Here is a 17,193-nt window from a genome sequence, read left to right on the forward strand (position 1 = left end):
GGGGGGGGTAGAGTTGTTAGTAGATTTCTTGTCTAGTATGCATGAGGCTCTGGATTCTATCCCCAGCACCATTACTGAAATTCCTGTAATCCCAGTGCTTGGAAGATGGAGGCAGGAGGATTATAATTTCAAGGTCATTCTTGGCTACATAGTGGGTAGACTTGTCTACAAGAGACCTGCCAAAAAACAAGAGTAACAGGCCCTTCTAGAATTGATTCCTTTCACCCTAAGTCTGGAATCTGGGCTCTGGATTAGGATTTTGTGATTTGCATATACAAAACCTCTAAAACCCCAAATGCTGATTTGTAATGTTTTGGCAGGGGTGGGGGGAAGTGTTGCACATCTAGCTAAGCATTCTACCACTGAGATACTTCTCTAGCCCTTGCTGCACTTCTTGCTGAGCTGCCTCTCTTCTTGCTGGAGCTTGAAGACCTCAGTGACCTTCCAGGGCAGTTGAGTTTCTTATCTTGTTTCTTGGTCACAGTGCTTTGTAACTTGGAACCATGAGTCCCCATTTGTGACCACAGTAATCACAATTTCCAGTATAGTCTCTGAGCTCTTGGGTAGTAAAGCTTTTTCTTCAGCCCTATAAGCCCTTGAGAAATATAATTTAGAGCTACACAGAACCAAAATTTTCTGATATTTAAAGAGCCAAGGGGAATAGCAGATCAGAACATTCTCTGTTAGCATAAGCCCAGGAGACTCCAACACTTGACTCTCATAGGTGTACAGAATTAGAGAATCAAGAGCATGCATGGGGAAATGTGATGGTTGGTTTTTCTTTATTCAACACAGCTAGCATTACTTGGGAAGAAGAAACTACAACTGAGAAAACGTGGGAGGGTTCAGCCCAATATAGGCAGTGCCATCCCCAGGTAGGTGGTACCGGGTTGTGTAACAAAGCAAGCTGAGCAATCCATGGAGAGAAAGCCAGTAAGCAGTGTTTCTCCATGGACTTAGCTTCCAGGTTTTTGCCTTGAGTCCCTGCTCTGACACCTCCTTCAGTAGTAGCCAACTGTCACTGTGTCATGCCTTTGACGCGTGGACTGTTAAGATGAAATAAACTCTTTCCTTTCCAAGTTGCTTTTGGTCACAGTATTTTTCACAGCAATAGAATGCAAACCAGGACAGAGAGGTAAGTCTTTTCTGTTTTGCCAAATAGAGCTAGATCACACAGGACTTAGTAAGACCCCTGAGTTCTGCCTGGGGACAACAGAAAAGGGAAAACATGGCAGACATTTTTAGAAGTTATCTGAGAATGTCAGTTATAGAAGTTTGATACCTTCCCTTTGGGAGCTGAAAGTGGAAATTACCTTTCCTGAGGAACTCATAGAACTTACTAGCATGCATCATTTTCACTTAGCTTCTGTCCTCTCCTCTGAATCAACCTCAGATCACTAAAATTTCAAGCGTCCTCATTTCAGGAGTCGGCAATTCCTCTATACTAGTGGGTTTTCCAAATGTGGCTTCCAGGCCAACAAGGTTGCCATGGTTTGATGATCTTGAGTGTCAAATATTCCTATTTTATATGCTTATTCCACAGCTGGTGGCAATATTGTGGAAGATATGGAACCGAAAGATTCCATAGCTTACAGCTCACTGATAGTTCACTAGAAGTGGGCCTTTAAAGATTACATACAGCCCCTGGCCCCTGCTTCATTCCCTGTTTCCTGGTCCATTGTAAGTAAACAGCCTCTGTCTGCCACATGCTCCTTTTTTTTTGCCATGGAGATAGAAATTCTCTGGTGCTGCAAGCCCAAATAAATCTTCTCTCTTCCTTCTTCTTTTTTTGTTTTGTTTTGAGGCAGGCTTTCTCTGTGCAGCCCTGGCTCTCCTGGAACTTGCTCTGTAGACTAGACTGGCCCGGGCCTGCCTCTGCCTCTGGAGCCCTGGGATTAAAGGTGTACACCACCACCTGGCTCTGACCACAATATTTAGATACCCAAAACCAACTGATTTGAGTATTGCTTTTGAATTTTTAGAAATACAGATTGTCTGGTCACACGCCACACTACAGCAGGATTCTGGGGGTTCTAACAGGTGATTCTGGGGCATGTTACAGCAGTTCCCTGTAGTCATTACCTATACCTTCAAGCAGCTGAAAGACCAGCAAGGGTGGCCTTCAAGGTCAAGATCTATGAGTTGGGATATTATATAAGCCAAGAATCTATTAGCTGTAAGTAGCAGAAAATCCAATTCAAACTAGTAAAAGGAGAGCTTTCTCAGAATGAAATGAAGGGTCATCTAGATTTAGATATTGTGAAATATAGTTGGAACTCTCTTTTATATTTATTGTGTGAGTACATATGTGCATGCAAATTTGTGTGTATGCCTATGTGTGGAGTTGTGTTAATCCAAAAGATGGGAGGAGAAAGACTACCATTCATTAAAGCAGGCTTCTTTTTTAAATGTTTATAAAGGCTGCCTCTCCCCAAGGCAAAGTTTAAGATTGGATGTGAGGAAAATAAGGCTTTCATAGCTCAGGGGTAGGGAATTTCCAGATGGGGGATTTGATGGGCAAAATATGTGGAGTTATAGGAGCAGGGCAAACAAGTCAGCCCTCATGATCTCTTGAAACAAAGACATGGTTGCAAGATGGGAATAGCAAGGTAGTCATAGTCATAACAAGGTGGTCATATAATCTTTTGAAACAAGATGGTTATAAACAACTCTTTGAAACAAAGACATGACTGCCATTCCTGGAACAGGCAGTACTGAACTATTTGTAGTTAAGATTACAGGTGAGTCATAGCCCAATCCTTGAAAAACAGAAGTTTAATCATTAAATAGGAATGGACCTTCTTTGTCTTTATGATAAGATGGCTTTTGAGCCTAAGATGGCAGCAGGCTGGATCTTCATTCCCTGCTTGTCTTCTGTGTCCCTGTGAAATCTTTGGTAAGGTCTTAGCATTCTTTATCTGGGTGAGAACAAAACTTGGAGCGTATCGAATGATGAAATCATAAATTATACCTGTTTGGTTAGCATAGATAAAACAAATATTTTAAGGCCACATAATCTTGGTATGCCAATAAGTTCTATAAGTACTTATTTGTCTCCTTTGCCAGGGAGTTAGTTCCATTAGACCTAATATTCCAACCCTTTGTTGAGAACAAGAGATGTATTCTCCTCTAAACCCACTTCCTGCAAAAATTAGGATGCCATTGTTAGAGCCCAGTAAGGCTGGGGTATTACCTAAAGGCCAGGGTGGGTTAGGGTAGTGAGGTATTCATCCGAAGCTGGTTTGCTGACCCAGATGGAGAGACAGGAAGTATCACACTGACTAGACTGGTTTACATCAACTTTCAGCAAGTCCAGGACTTTCTGGTTTTGTTTGTGGGGCTGTTATGGTGTAGATCGCCTCTGGAGCAGTTTGTAGTCCCTAGATTGGGATCTGACAGAACCAGAAACCAGATGTCACCGGAAAAAAAAAAAAAAAAAAACATTAAAAGCTTCTATGACTTACCAGAGGATGCCTCCATAAAATAAATAAATATGTTTTTAAGATGTTGGTTGGTTGGTTGGTTTTTTGATGCTGCTGTCCAACAAACTGGAGGTGTGTGCTTTCTCCAAGGTGTGCACCCCCTAAGGTACAGTTCCTCCTCCCAGAGGGCAGGATGCAGCTTCTGAATTTCTGAATTCAGCCTACGATGTAGGCAGACTGGTTCAGCTGGACACATGGTCTTTGGGAAGGTGGTCTCTGTCTACCTCTTTTAATACAAGGTTTCTCCCTGGCCTGGAGCTCAGTGAATAGGCTAGGGTGACTGTGTTCCTATCCTCAGCACTGGGGTTACAGGTCTGCACCAGCAACCCTGGCAGTTTTATTTTATGTGAATGAGTGTTCTGTCTATGTATCCATCTGTACACCGAGTATATGACTCCCTGGAACTGGAGGTAACAGATAGTTGTGAACTGCCATGTGGGTGTGGGAATTGAACTCAGGAAGAGCAGCCAGTGCTTTTAACACCGGAGCCATCTTTCCAGCCCATTAAGTTTTTATTCTTTAAAAGTACTGAAAGTATTCAAGCAAAACTCACAAGAGCCCCATACATACATATATGACTTTTTTCTTTTTATTTGTTTGAGACAGGGGTTATCTTCCCTTGCTGCCCTGGAACTCGCTCTGTAGACTAGACCAGGGATGGGTCTCCATTTCCATACATTTAATATATACGTATTCGTGGAAGAGTGGGCTTTCACGCAGGCCAGTGTTAATACTGACTCTTCCAAGAAGGAGCTAGGAACCTAGGGCCACTTACAGACGTTTCCTTGGTTCCACAGGTGCAAGGCCTACTCACAGCTATCGTCCTTACAGGACAATTTAGTTAGGTGTGCGCCGGAGTAAAGCATCTCTGAGTGAGCTCGTCAGTAGCTGGTGGGCCCGTTATTACTGCGGCGTCTCCGAGGCGGAGAAACGCAGAGGAAAGCCGGGAGTAGCCAACAGGACGCGCCTTCCGCCGCAGCTGCATCCGGGGGTCTGTGGCCTCCGGACTTCCGGTCCCTCCGCCCAGCTGCCCCGCTTCAGGGATGTGAGCGCCTCGCGCAAATAGGGCGGGGCGTGCCGTGCGGTGCGGTGCGCGTGCGCAGGAGCCACGAGAGGGACGAAGCCGAACCTCTGAATCGCCGCCAGGTCCGCTCCGGCTCCACGCCGCCCGTCGCGCCGCCACCCGGGTCCTTCTCCTCCTCCGCCAACGCCGCCGCCATGGGAGTGCAGGTGGAGACCATCTCTCCTGGAGACGGTGAGTAGACACCCGCCGCCCGTTCCCCGGCCGCCGCTCGCAGCCACTCACCTGCAGTCTTGTCTCTCCTCAGGGCGCACCTTCCCGAAGCGCGGCCAGACCTGCGTGGTGCACTACACGGGTGAGTCGGACCGGCCGGGTGGGGCCGGGCGGGAGGGGCGGCGGCTGGGGAGTCGGGGCGTGGTGGCCGCGTGGCCGGCGGCCGAGGCCTGGGCGGTGGCCATGCCCCGAGGGACAGGCAGGGCCCGCCGCGCCGAGCGGGACTTAGGGTTGGCGCAGTCTCGTCCACCCTGAACGGTGCGCGGCCCCGGATGCCGCAGGGAGCCTTCTGTCCAACCGTAGAAACTGAGGCCGGGGCGAACTCATCGCCTGGCGGAGGTCACGCGCTCCCGGCCAGGGACCCTTCGGGAAGATTTGAACCGTTTCCGAACCCCGATGGCTTGATGCTTTCTTCGTGCTTCGGGATTCTCCCTTCAGTAGTTAAGAAGGGGAGAAAATTCCTAGTCTGCCCAGCCACCCTTTCCCAGGGAAACCCTTGAATTCACCTTTCTGGGGCGGGTGGGAAACGACCCACTTGCGAAGTCATTATTGTGGCTTCACGTGCCCTTTCGGAAATAGATAATGCAATGACTATTTCTCTTTGACCCACTTGCAAATCTCAGCCTCCATGGCAGTGATTTCCAGACCAAAGGATGTATACCATATCATTTTCCTTTCCCCTTTCTGAGAGTAGAGACTTTCTCACCCCCATTTTTAAAGATAAAGGAAACTGGGGGGGGGTCGTGAATGCAGTGCACAGTAACTAAGTCAAAGGAGATTTTAAAGGCGCGCACACTCAGCCAGAATTGAAGCATCAAGACCATCGAGACTGCTGGCCCTGAGACCATTTTTCACTCCATGCCCTTACAAGGTCTTCCTGGGTTGGGGAGGGGGAGGGGGAGCTGACTGCCTTCCTAGCTAGGCTGAGTGGTGTAGCCACAGCTGATATGAATCGGCTTCCCTCCCCCTTCTTCCCTTTTCCACCCTTTCCTTTGTCCCCCTCCCCATCCTTCCTCTGTTTCGTCTGCTTCTCCCTGCTCCCCTCCACTGTCACCACCCCCACCTTTTTTTTTTTTCCTGCCTGATCTGGCCAAGCTGTTCTGGCTCAAGTTGCCTTTCTCTCCCTAATCAGGGGAGGATCCCGCTCTTGAGGGAAATGACTTACAGGGAAGGGAAGACACGGCAGCTTGCTCACATCCTCCTCCCTGTGCCCCCTTATTTCTATGACTTCTTGAGTAGAGAAGCGGGCAGGAGTTAAGGACTAGGACCTTTAAAAAGCTGCCAATGGAAGGAATATTGAAATACATCTTGGCAAGAACAGACTCTTCTCATGGACCAAATCACAGTAGCTGTTTTGATAAGACCAGTCAGCACCTTATTCTAGTCATCTTTGAAAGCAAGTTGAAAAAGGATGCTGTCACTTTTTAAAAAACAAACAGATGTGTTTAAGGCAGTTTTAATAGAGTTCCTCATTTGTGACCCCCCCTCACCGTGAAATTATTTTCGTTGCTGGTTCATAACTAATTTTGCTATTGTTATGGATCAGTGTAAATATCTGTTTTCAGTGGTCTTAGGCAACCCTTGTGAAAGGGTCTTTGGACCCCTGATGGAGTTGCAACCCACAGGTTGAGAATGTAGGCAAGTGGACAGTTCCCTGCCTTCCTACAGCCCTCTTTAATTTGGTTTGTGGCAGCCCCACCACAGTGCCTGGTTATATCCTATCTACGTCCAAGGCTGCCCATCATCCTTGCCTGCCTATGCTTCACTGCTGCTGAAAGCCAGGTACCGGCGTGTAGGCAGAAACAGTTTACTATGCTTCGTGGTGAACTGTCCCTATAAAGTGTCTGGAGCCTTTTCCTTAAAAAAAATAAAAATCACCCCCCCCCAAAAAAAAAACCCAAAAAACAGATGACTATGGGACCCAGAACTCCTAATGCCTCTTCAAGTCTGTTCTCCATGCGGGCGGTACCCACCCACACGTTCCCAGAATGACAGCAGGACCCTGGCACACATTAGAACAAAAGCTTTCTTTTTTATTTCATTTTGATAAACTCCACAAAGACGCCTTAGTGAGAAGCCAGCTGTGCCTCACGATCACAGAATAGGCTGTTCTGAGGGCGGTGGCTTTGTTCCCCAGAGTCTTTGCCACCAGCCTCCCAGGAAGAACCTGTTTGAGACCTGTGGGGGCGTGAGAGAAGGGGGTAGATTGGCTATGAGATCACGTCCGCAGCATTACGGCTTTTAAGTTGCTGGGAATAGACTTATCTCAGAGGGATTGTGATGAGAGGAGAACGTTGTGCCAGAGACTAGAGGAAGAGGATCTTCAAAGATGGGGAGCCAGTGGAGTCCCAGGGACGAGGGAGAGAGAGCTCCTATCTCTTATCTCTGGCTTTCTCTCTGCTTGCCTCAGTCATTTTTCAAGATCTATGCTTCTGGCTGATGGGTGGGGGAAGCCTTCATGTCCGTGCTCAGTGTTTCTGTTCCCTTTGAATGTCTGGCTCAGGTTGTTTGCCTGACTGACAGAGGAAGGATATGAATGACTGAGGCTTGAGTTGGGTTAATAATTCTTGGTCATGTGAGTTTTAGCCAAGTGTCCGTTTCTGCTATTTAGACTGGGTCCAGAGAAACAGCAAAGGAAGTAAGGTGACCAGCCCCTCAGCCCCGCACCCTGCATGCCAGGGATGAACCCCAGGACCTTACAGGTACTAGCCAAACGTTTCAACTCTGAGCTCTATCTCCAAGCCTCAACTTCAAGGATGTTTTAGATGCCAATAATGACTGACTTTGTGCCACTGTTCAGCCTTTCTCTGGAGTTTTCTGTGACCTCTGCCAGAATCCAGCGTAAGTGCAGGCTTGAAGAAGACCTCTGAATGCCACTGAGAATATCTAGTGATTTCTGAGGGGGGTGACAAGCCTTGACTGATGCCTGAGGGAGGAGATAGGACAGTAAAGCCATACAATAAATCCTCAAAGGCTGCCTCCTGGTTGCTGTGCCGCTTATCCTAGTGCATATCCCTTTTCACAAGGCCACAGCAGGCCACGTGCTTGCCACTGTGAGAGCAGTTTCAAGTGGACTGAAGGAATTCTTTTTTTTGTCCTCCTAAAATATAGCTAGACATCTTGTCCTTGGGATCGTGCTTAAGTCTTACATAGCTTCTTGGTGTCTGATGGAGAAGCTAAGAGTCCCTTGGCATCATCTCCAGTCTGCCTAGGGCAGTCAAAGCTCCCAGGCCAGGGCTGGCCCATGACTTTGAATTTTTCTTTAGTTTTTGTCCCTCTTCTCTGCTGTTCCTTAGTTGGTGACCTGATGTCTGGAGGGAAGCTCATATTTAAGAAATGCCTCAGGTGGTATTTTTTCTAGTGTGTAGTGTCTGCCACAAAATAGGCTGAGCTGTATGGGTAGTTGTGACAATGTTGTATTGTTGTTGTTGTTGTTGTTTGGGGTTTTTGTTTGTTTTCTCCTTTGTACAGCAACAAACCAAGCACAAGTGGCTAGTAAACTGACTAGAGAAAGACCTGATCTAGTAGGGTTTAGCTCAAGAGGTGGACCAGCTTGACAGTGTGACATGTCAGATAGTGAGAGGCACAATAGAGAGAGTAAAGCAGAGAGGGGTGGGGAAGGAGGAGTTTGCTTTTAATGGAGACCGTTGGAAAAGTCCAGATAAGTGTCACCCACCTCCAGCATCATGCACAGCAAGTTTGGTAGTGGGCTTCAAGGCCATCTCGAGGAAAAGTTCTTCTGCAAGGCCCAGGAGCTGGAGTGGATTGTGTGAAAGAGTGGTTTTGGGCAGTGGGGCTAAGGGAACTTGGTATGCTGCCTTCCTCTGAGTCTGAGGAACATGTCTTGAGCTGACTTGAATTTTAACCCTCTCCCTCTGGGGGATATATACATAATACCTAGCTGTACCCCTAGTGTGAGGGTGTTCCAGCCTAGGAAATCAGCGAGAAATAAATGATGCCAGGCACGCTCCTCAAAGGGTGGGAGTTTGGGAGAAGTAGCACCTTGTGAGTAGAGGCACGGGGCAGCTATGGCACTGTTCCAACTGTGCTTATATCTTATGCGCCACATACCAGGCAATGGAGCTCTTGTCCGTTGTGGTGTCTAGAGTTAGAAACAAGGTTGAACTGTGATCTTGGCACCAAAACTGTTGAGAGTGGTCGTCAGACTTGGATGCTTAAAATTGAAGCATTTGGAAGCTAGGTGTGGTGCCCCGTGCCTTTTAATTCCAGCACTCATAGCAGAGCAGCTCGATCATGATGAACTTGAGGGCAGCCTGGGCTACCTAACAAGTTCCAGGTTTCACATGGTGAAACCCTTTTTTAGACACAAAAGATTGAAGTGGTTGCCCCAAGCTCCTGTTACACAGGTGGAGAAATCGGTATGCAAAAGAGGTGGAGTGGAACAAGTGCCCATCTACAGCCATACCCCGGTATGTGCACAAGGAAGCTCCCCTGGGTGAGAGTAGTACAGCTGCACTGTGCTACCTTGGCTGTGTGAACACATTAGGGATTGATTTCTGTTGCCAGATTTCCTTAGCTTGGTAAGATGTTGGCACCGTGAAGTGGATCCTGCTGTGGAAGGGTTGTCTTCCTATGGCATTGTGAGTTTCCAAATTAATTACACAAAGTCTGTTGTCTTCCTTCCACAGGTAAGGGCAGAAGAAACTCTTTTGTTGTACCCCCAAAGAATATGTGGTGCCACTATTCTGGAGACCTTTTTAAAGAAAGAAAAGTGAAAACAGAAGTGTGTGCCTGAGTGCTACTGCCTTGGCACAGGTGGACATTTTGTTACATGCACTGTTACTATCCACTCTGAAGTTTAGTAACCTATAACCTTAGGGCCATTGTTTTGTTTCTCAAGACAGCCTCACTGTGTAGCCCTGACTGTCCTGGGACTCACCATGTAGACCAGGCTGGCCTCGGACTCACGAAGGTTGCCTGCCTCTGCCTCCCAAGAACTGGCAGGCAGCATGCCTCTAAGCCCAGCTTAGCTGGGCCATATTAACTTGAAATATCCTGGTGTCTTACCTGCCATGAGGGTATTATTTTCTTGCTTGTTACATCCAAGACAAGGTAAAGTGATCCAGTCCTATCCCAAACCAAACTCAACGAAATCATCACAGTTGTTTCCAAAGCTGGTTTTACAGCCTTGCTTCTTTTGAGGTTCACTCACTGTAGTGGGATGCTCTGTGTGCTTCTAAATGTGTCTCTCCCAAGAGCTCCAACCACTAGGGGAGGAGGAGGGGTAGGGAGTGTGTCTGCCCCCTTTAGTAAGTACTAATACACTACCTGCACTCCCGCATTCCTGGTACTGTGACAGGGGTTTCTGTTTTCTTCAGTCTAGAAAGAGAAAGTACTTAAGTCTCTTTTTGGACTTTGTTCCTTTCTCCTTGTACCCATTACTCCCATGGTTCACCCTTCCCTCTATTGTTCAGTGATATCGCCAGCAGGTGGGAGAGAGCCATTCATCGAAATCCTCATGGCAACTGGCACGTGTAAGCGAGAGCTGCCTGGAAGCAGTGGCACCTTGAGTGTCAGTGCCTCAGGCAGGCAAGAGGAAAGAGTTATCCAAGGGTTCGTATGCCTGGAATTAGAAGGTAGCTTTGATTCTCTATATGAACTCATGTCTGTGTGCAAGGTATTGTACTTAGCACCAAGAATTTAAGAATAAAGTAGAACACAATTCCTACCCTTGTAGATTTTTAGCTGTTGTGGAAAAGGCATAATTAATGTGATTATGCAAAAATGTATTGTTCAGTAGTGCTAAGGAGAGGTAAGAATAGGTCAAGATTTTAAATAGCAAAGGCCTCATTGAGAAAGTGAGAGTAATATAGTGGAAGGAGTCAGGGGATTAGTACATAGGGTGGTTTGAGCAAGAGTGAGCAGCACAGCAGCAAGGCTGCAAATAGTGTACTCGATGTGAATGCAGACTACAGTGCCTGGAGCAGAGAAGTGGAGGCAGGGGGCAGCAAGATTGGAGAGGTGACAGCTCTTGGGGGCCACTTTAAGGAGGTTAGAGTCTTCTGAAAGAGATGGTGAGCCAGGTGAGGGCTTTAAAAAGCAAGGGTCTGTTTGTGTTGTTTCAAAGGCCCTGTGTTAGGCTCTTGTCAGATTTGTGCTGGAGGAAGAGCAGGAACAGAAGCAGAAAAGCCAGGGAAGGGGATGAACCATTTGGGAGGAGTACGTCCTAGAGCATTGCATGTATCTATCTGGCTAGCCACTGTTTATATTGTGATTAATGTGGGAACTGAATGACATGCCCTCAAGGGAAGAACTTACTCTACCTGTGTTCTTCATATTGTTGCACAGCTCCTTCCATTGTGGATCTTGACTTTGAAAACTTTTGGTCTAGAATCTAAGGGATATGGCTAAAGATAAGAAGTGTTTGTTTGCTCATGGTTGGGCATGTGCTTGCACTTAATGGACCAGGCAAGTGATGGGATGGAGTTGGTTCCTTCTTTGGATAGGCACTTAACCTCTGGCCATACCATTCACCAAGGGTATCCTTATAAGTGCAGGAAGGTTACACTGGGGTGCAGTCGTGCAGTCATGGGGCCTAGAAGTGAACTAAAACAGCTCAGATACTTGCTGAAGAGCCATTGCTTTTTCTTTGAGTATGGCATTTTCCAAGTACCAATTTTGTTTTTTTATAATAAAGTAAGGTCTATTGTGAGAAGTCTAAATGCTAAGCCTTTCCAGTTCATTACTAGCAGCAGCGTTCTGTCTTTCCTGTACTGACTCGTCAGCTAAACTGATTTTCTAGCCATACCCATTCTTAACTGATTTGCATGCTGTTCAATTAAATCATCGGTGTAACCACCATGACTAGCTATGGAAGCTTACGGCTGACTGCTCCCCTGTCCTCTTTGGTAAACTTAGCATGGACATGTTGTCTTTCTAGCCCAGAAGTTACGCAGAAGGGGGCTTGGGAAGCTCCTGTGTCTAATAAAGGGAAGAGAAACAGGTCTGTCCTGCGGCCTCTGACAGTGCTCTAACCTGGGAAAGGCTGCAGGCTGACATGCCTTTGGGTGGCTCCCCCTTTCATTCAACAGCTGCACTGGTTGCACTTAGGAAACTAATCTGGATTTTGGCCTCAGCAAGTCCTCCCTCTCCCATTGGCAAGTGACAGGAACTTAGCTTTGATTTTGTCATGTTTAGTTACTTGATCATTTTATTTTATTTAAATAGTGGGGTTTAGAGTTTTCTTTCTATAATATCCTGTATTGTAGTCCATAGAATGCTGCCTGGGAAAACCTCATGTGAAAATTGGTGAGTACTGAGAGTGAGCTTTCACTATAGCTACTGAAGCTTTTGACTCAAGTAGAAGGCATTGAGACTGCCTTCTGAAAAGCAGAGTGCCAGAAATAATCTGATCTGATACTCGGTGGTCCTCATGGATTTGAGTCTTGATCTTGGCCTGAGCCAAGCACTGGGATTGCAGTCTAGGGTACTCTGGCGCTGTGCTTACCAGGTGCTGCCTGTGTCTTTCCCCTTTGCCAGTTACTTGTGAATTAGAGCACACTGCAGAGCTGGGTATGACTGATGGAGCGCTTGCCTGGCATGCTATGGTGGGGATAGATTTGAATCTCCCCCCAAACTCCTAAAATCCTTCTTCCCTGCAAGGATTTGAGCCTGATTGTCCCCAATGAGAAGCTGTATGGGATGGAAGTGGCATGGGCTGTGTGAAGAGGGAGCCTTTACATAGGGAGCCTCGTCTTGCCTTGTGCTTTACATTGGACATCCCCATTTCTTGCCATGTTCTGCAAAGTAAAGCCAGCCCTTCTAGGAGCATCCCTCAGCTGCTGCTTGCCATATAGGGAAGAAGGTCTAAATATGGAAGCCTCCTGCTTATCTTAAGTGTCCTTAAGTCAAGTAAGAAGAGCCAAGGGTTGAGCCAGATGCCATTGGGACATAGGACAGAGTCCATTTCTGTGATCTTGAGTTTCATTTGGCCCTGAGTACCATGATTTAAGGCTGGAAACCGAGAATCTACAGCTCTTCAGACAGCTCTCAGTCATGAAGTGGAGTTTGTGTCTAATCAGAAATGAAAGTGGCCACTGCAGCAGCAATGTAAGTGTGGTCTTGAGAGCAAAAGCCTGTTGTGTGTCACCAGTGGCCTCAGTTGCCCTCTCCCGGCTCTCCTCTAGGATATTCTGGGGTAACTTGGCAGGAGAGCTCCAGTGCTTACTTGCTGACAGGGATGAGACTCGACCTGTTCCTTTGTCCTACTTCCATTCCCTTTGTGGAGCAGGAACTGAGCAGGGGGTTAGTGAACATCACTACCTACTTTGATTTTTTTCTTCTGTCTTTGCAGGCAGGGTCTTACTTTGTTGATCTGGCTGACCTCAGAATGATCTCTCCCAGCCTTCAGTACCTCCATGAGGCATCGTTTCCTTGTTACAGTTTTGTTAAGGTTCAGTTGTCATACAGTAAATGTCACATGTTTACAGTGTTCAGTTTCAGCTCTATGTCATGGCTCCTACTTAGGTCCTTAGCAACCTGTTGTCAGAAGCATGAGGATTATGGGTATGGACTAAGTAGTGGAACACTGTCTGAAAGACCACAACAGTGTACAATTTAAGCCCTGCTGAATAAATTCCCTGTGGAGCTCCCAGCTATATCCTTCCCTAACTGCTAACTGCTACTGTGCTTTCTTAGAGCTCAGTTTGCTGGCTTTGTTTCTTATTTTTGGTTTTTGTTTTTTTTTGTTTGGTTTGGTTTGGCTTGGTTTTTTTAGTTTTTGAGTCCAGGAACTTACTGTGTAGACCAGGCTTACCTGGAACTCAAAGAGATCCTCCTGCCTCTGCCCGCTGGAGTGCTGGGATAAAAGTTTGTAACTTACACATTACTCATAAATGTTAACTATGAAGTATTTAGTCTTCTGGCTTCTTTTACTCAGTGTATTTCAAGATTCTTCTGACTTCTCTATATAGATAATTTGTTCCTGAGTGGTTTCTGTGTATGGGTTATATGTTCATTCACTATTTGGTAGGTGGTTGGGTTGGTTCTTAGGATTGACTGTTAAAAATTGCTCTAAAATTGTGTATGAGATGTAGGCTGTCTAAGATGATACTAAAATGTAGGATAGCTGGGCCAAATGGGGCACGAGTGCTCACACTCCTGTCCTTCCAGAGTAATTGGCTCTGTTTTGCCACCAACAGTGTAATGTTCTCCCTATACTTGATGTAGCCAGTCTTTTAGTTATTTACTTTAATCAGTGATATCCTTCCTAGTGGTTTTAATTTCCATTTTGTAATGATTAAAAATGTTGAACATCTTTTCATATGCTCACATGCCATCTGTGTACATGTGTTTTTGTAGGTTCAAAATTTTTTGTTATTTAATTGGCTCTTTTCTTACTCAGTTTTGATAATCTTGTATAGGTCAGGCTAAATCTATTGTATAGCTCAGGCTGGCCTTTGAACTTGACAATCATCCTTCCTCATTCTTGCCTTTATTGGTTTTGTTGTTGTTTGGTTTTGTTTGTTGTTTTGGTTGTATTTTGAGACTGGATTTCTCTGTGTAGCCCTGACTGTCTTGGAACTCACTTTGTAGACCAGGCTGGCCTCAAATTCACAGAGATCCACCTGTCCTTGTCTTCCAGGTGCTGGGAATAAAGTTGTATGCCATCACCAGCCAGCCTTATGATAGTTCTTTATACACTCTGAGTAGTATAAATTGTTTTGTCTTTTCTAAAAATAAATTTTTGGTTTGTTTGTTTGAGGCAGGGTTTCTTTGTATAACCCTGGCTAGCCTGGAACACACTCTGTAGACTTGGATGGCCTGGAACTCACAGAGATCCACCTATCTTTGTCTCACAGGTGCTGAGATTAAAGGCATGTGCCACCATTGCCTGGCTAAAATAATTTTAAATGGATATCAGTGTCTAGGTTTTTTTCTTTTTGATGGCTTGTGGTTTTTGATCCTACACCTAAGAAATTTTTACCTAGTTTAAGATTGCAAGGATTTCTTTGCCCATTTATTCTTTTAAAGAGTTGTGCAGCTTTAGCATTTACATTTAGGCGCATGGTCCATTTTGAAGTAACATTTGAGGGCTGGAGAGATGATGCCTCAGGACTTGCAGACTTCCCAAATAAAAGGTGGGCATGACAGCGTGAAACCTCGCTGGCCAGCTAGCATGGAATATGAAATAGTGAACAAGAGACGGTCTCAAACAAGGTGGGAGGTGAGGACTGATAGCTAAGGTTGCCCTTTGACTCCATTTATAGCACCTACACACGAACACACATATAACTTGAAGTAATACTTGATATAGTGTAAATATGAATCCCGATTTTCTAACTTCTATGTATGTAGCAGCGAGTAAGTTGGTCCTTTAAGTGGACTCTTGCTGCCTTAAGGACTGTCCCTGTCCCCACCTCAGGAAACTCCCAGTGATGTGAGCTGGGGTCATTGGAGGATGGCCTTGCTCGTTTCCCAGCTTTCAGAGGTTACTGTGTCTAATGTCATACATCCATTGTTTCATTGAGCCGATTCTTAGTTATTGTGGGGAGATGGCTAGTTTGGTTGGTTGGCTATTCAGAGACAGTTTAGACCATTTCCCTCCATCTTGGTGGATAACAGAAATCCTATCTAGCTGTTTTCCATCTTCTTTTCTTGTGTTCTGCCATCAAAGCTGAGTAGCATAATTCTCAGAAAGCTACATGCACTCTCACGCCTGCCTTCCAGCATTGGTTTTCCTCAGCATCTCTCCCTTCTAGACCCTCCTTACCCTTTAGCCCATTTTGATACCTACTCAACTACCCTTACCTCTAGGGATATTGAAGAGCACTGGCTGCTCTTCTAGAGGTCCTGAGTTTAATTCCCAGCAACCACATGGCAGCTCACAACCATCTGTAATGGGAATGATGCTTTCTTCTGGTATACATAAGTAGTACATGTAGTCAAAGCACCCTTATACATTAAGTACATAATTAAATACAACTTAAGCCGGGCGTGGTGGCGCATGCCTTTAATCCCAGCACTTGGGAGACAGAGGCAGGCGGATTTCTGAGTTTGAGGCCAGCCTGGTCTACAGAGTGAGTTCCAGAACAGCCAAGACTACACAGAGAAACCTTGTCTCAAAAAACTAAAAAAAAATAAAAAAATTAAATACAACTTAAAAAATAATTCAATTATGGGGGATAAAATCCTTCAACCCTAAAGAATACCTCCTACTCTCACTTTTTCCTGGGAAGATAAAATAGATTGACAAGAAATGATAATGGTCTGAAGCTCTGGAGCAAGACTCAAGTCCTCTTTCTTTAGACAACAGCTCATGTGAAATAGTTTAAAAGGATAAGGCAGTAATCCTGTTTCCTGAGCTAGTAGAGCCACTTGAGTTTAAGATAAGGAAGTTAGACATCCCTTACTGAAGAACTAACTGCAAAAAGAAGCTCCCTCTGAGCTTCCTGCCTGCTCTTAGTCAGTTGAGGCAACTCAGGCAAAGCAGCACCAGTGCATGTCAGATACAGGAGGCAGCTTTCCCCTGCCTTTGGGAATGAAGACCTAAGGAGTATATTGTACATTTTCATTGAATTTAAAATGTGGTCCTGCTCAGGTCAGAGCCATGTTCAGATTTGACAAGAAATAATATAATTCTTTTGGAACAACCCATTAATGTGAAATTTATTTAGTGCAATCCTAATTAAGTTATTTTGAAAAATGAGAAGTAGTTACTCATGAGTGTTCCTATGTGCTTTCATTGTTTGTGCATGTAAAGTATAGGTGTTGCGGCCTGCCCGCAGTCCACAACACGAACGGTAGGGTGTTCTGGCTTTTTGCTGCTTTCGAAGACCGGGACTGATTGGCACAGTGATGTCAGCTGAGACATGTGCAGAGTGAGTCAAAACCCACAGAGGACACGATGTTTAGAGGGAGTATTAAAAAGGACTCTACAGACAGTGACAGAGCCTGAGCTTGACTTACTTACAGAGCTAGCTGTATAATACTTGTTGGTCTCACGTCTTCTCTGGTTTTCACTTCTCTGAGAGAAACATAGCCAGAGACTTTTTCTGACCTTCTTATTGACCCTGATCCCTCCTACTGTCTTGTGCTGAGGCTGAGGCCTGGCTGTCTCTACCTGATAGTACCACCACTACTGATTCATATTCACTATTCCAACTCTACCAAACTAAACTACTGATATATCCATAAAGTGTTTACAAGTAGATTGAGCTGTCTTTATTGAACTGTGAACTGAACTGTCGATTTCCAGACAGCACAGTTACTTCAGAGAATGAGAGTTACTTCAAAGAATCATTTCTAAACAGCTCCACTTCCTCTGTATTTTTTGTCCCACTACCTCTGTTAGGTAGTGGACTAAAAACATTTAAGAACCATTATTAAAAATAGACATTAAGCCTGGCAGTGGTGGCTCACGCCTTTAATCCCAGCACTTGGGAGGCTGAGGCAGGC

The 17,193-nt window shown here is 45.6% G+C and overlaps 1 protein-coding gene across 1 annotated transcript in view; it reads left to right on the forward strand.

The window, feature by feature from the left end:
- Nucleotides 1-4,495: 4,495 nt before the first annotated feature.
- Fkbp1a (FKBP prolyl isomerase 1A) overlaps nucleotides 4,496-17,193 on the forward strand; it is a 20,133-nt gene continuing 7,435 nt past the window's right edge. The window contains exons 1-2 of the mRNA XM_021156085.1: nucleotides 4,496-4,737; nucleotides 4,811-4,858. Coding sequence (XP_021011744.1) covers nucleotides 4,701-4,737; nucleotides 4,811-4,858 — 85 coding nt within the window. The 5' untranslated portion in view covers nucleotides 4,496-4,700. The remainder of the gene's footprint in view (nucleotides 4,738-4,810; nucleotides 4,859-17,193) is intronic.

Source organism: Mus caroli, chromosome 2 (genome assembly GCF_900094665.2).
Source record: "Mus caroli chromosome 2, CAROLI_EIJ_v1.1, whole genome shotgun sequence".
Classification (NCBI taxonomy): domain Eukaryota; kingdom Metazoa; phylum Chordata; class Mammalia; order Rodentia; family Muridae; genus Mus; species Mus caroli.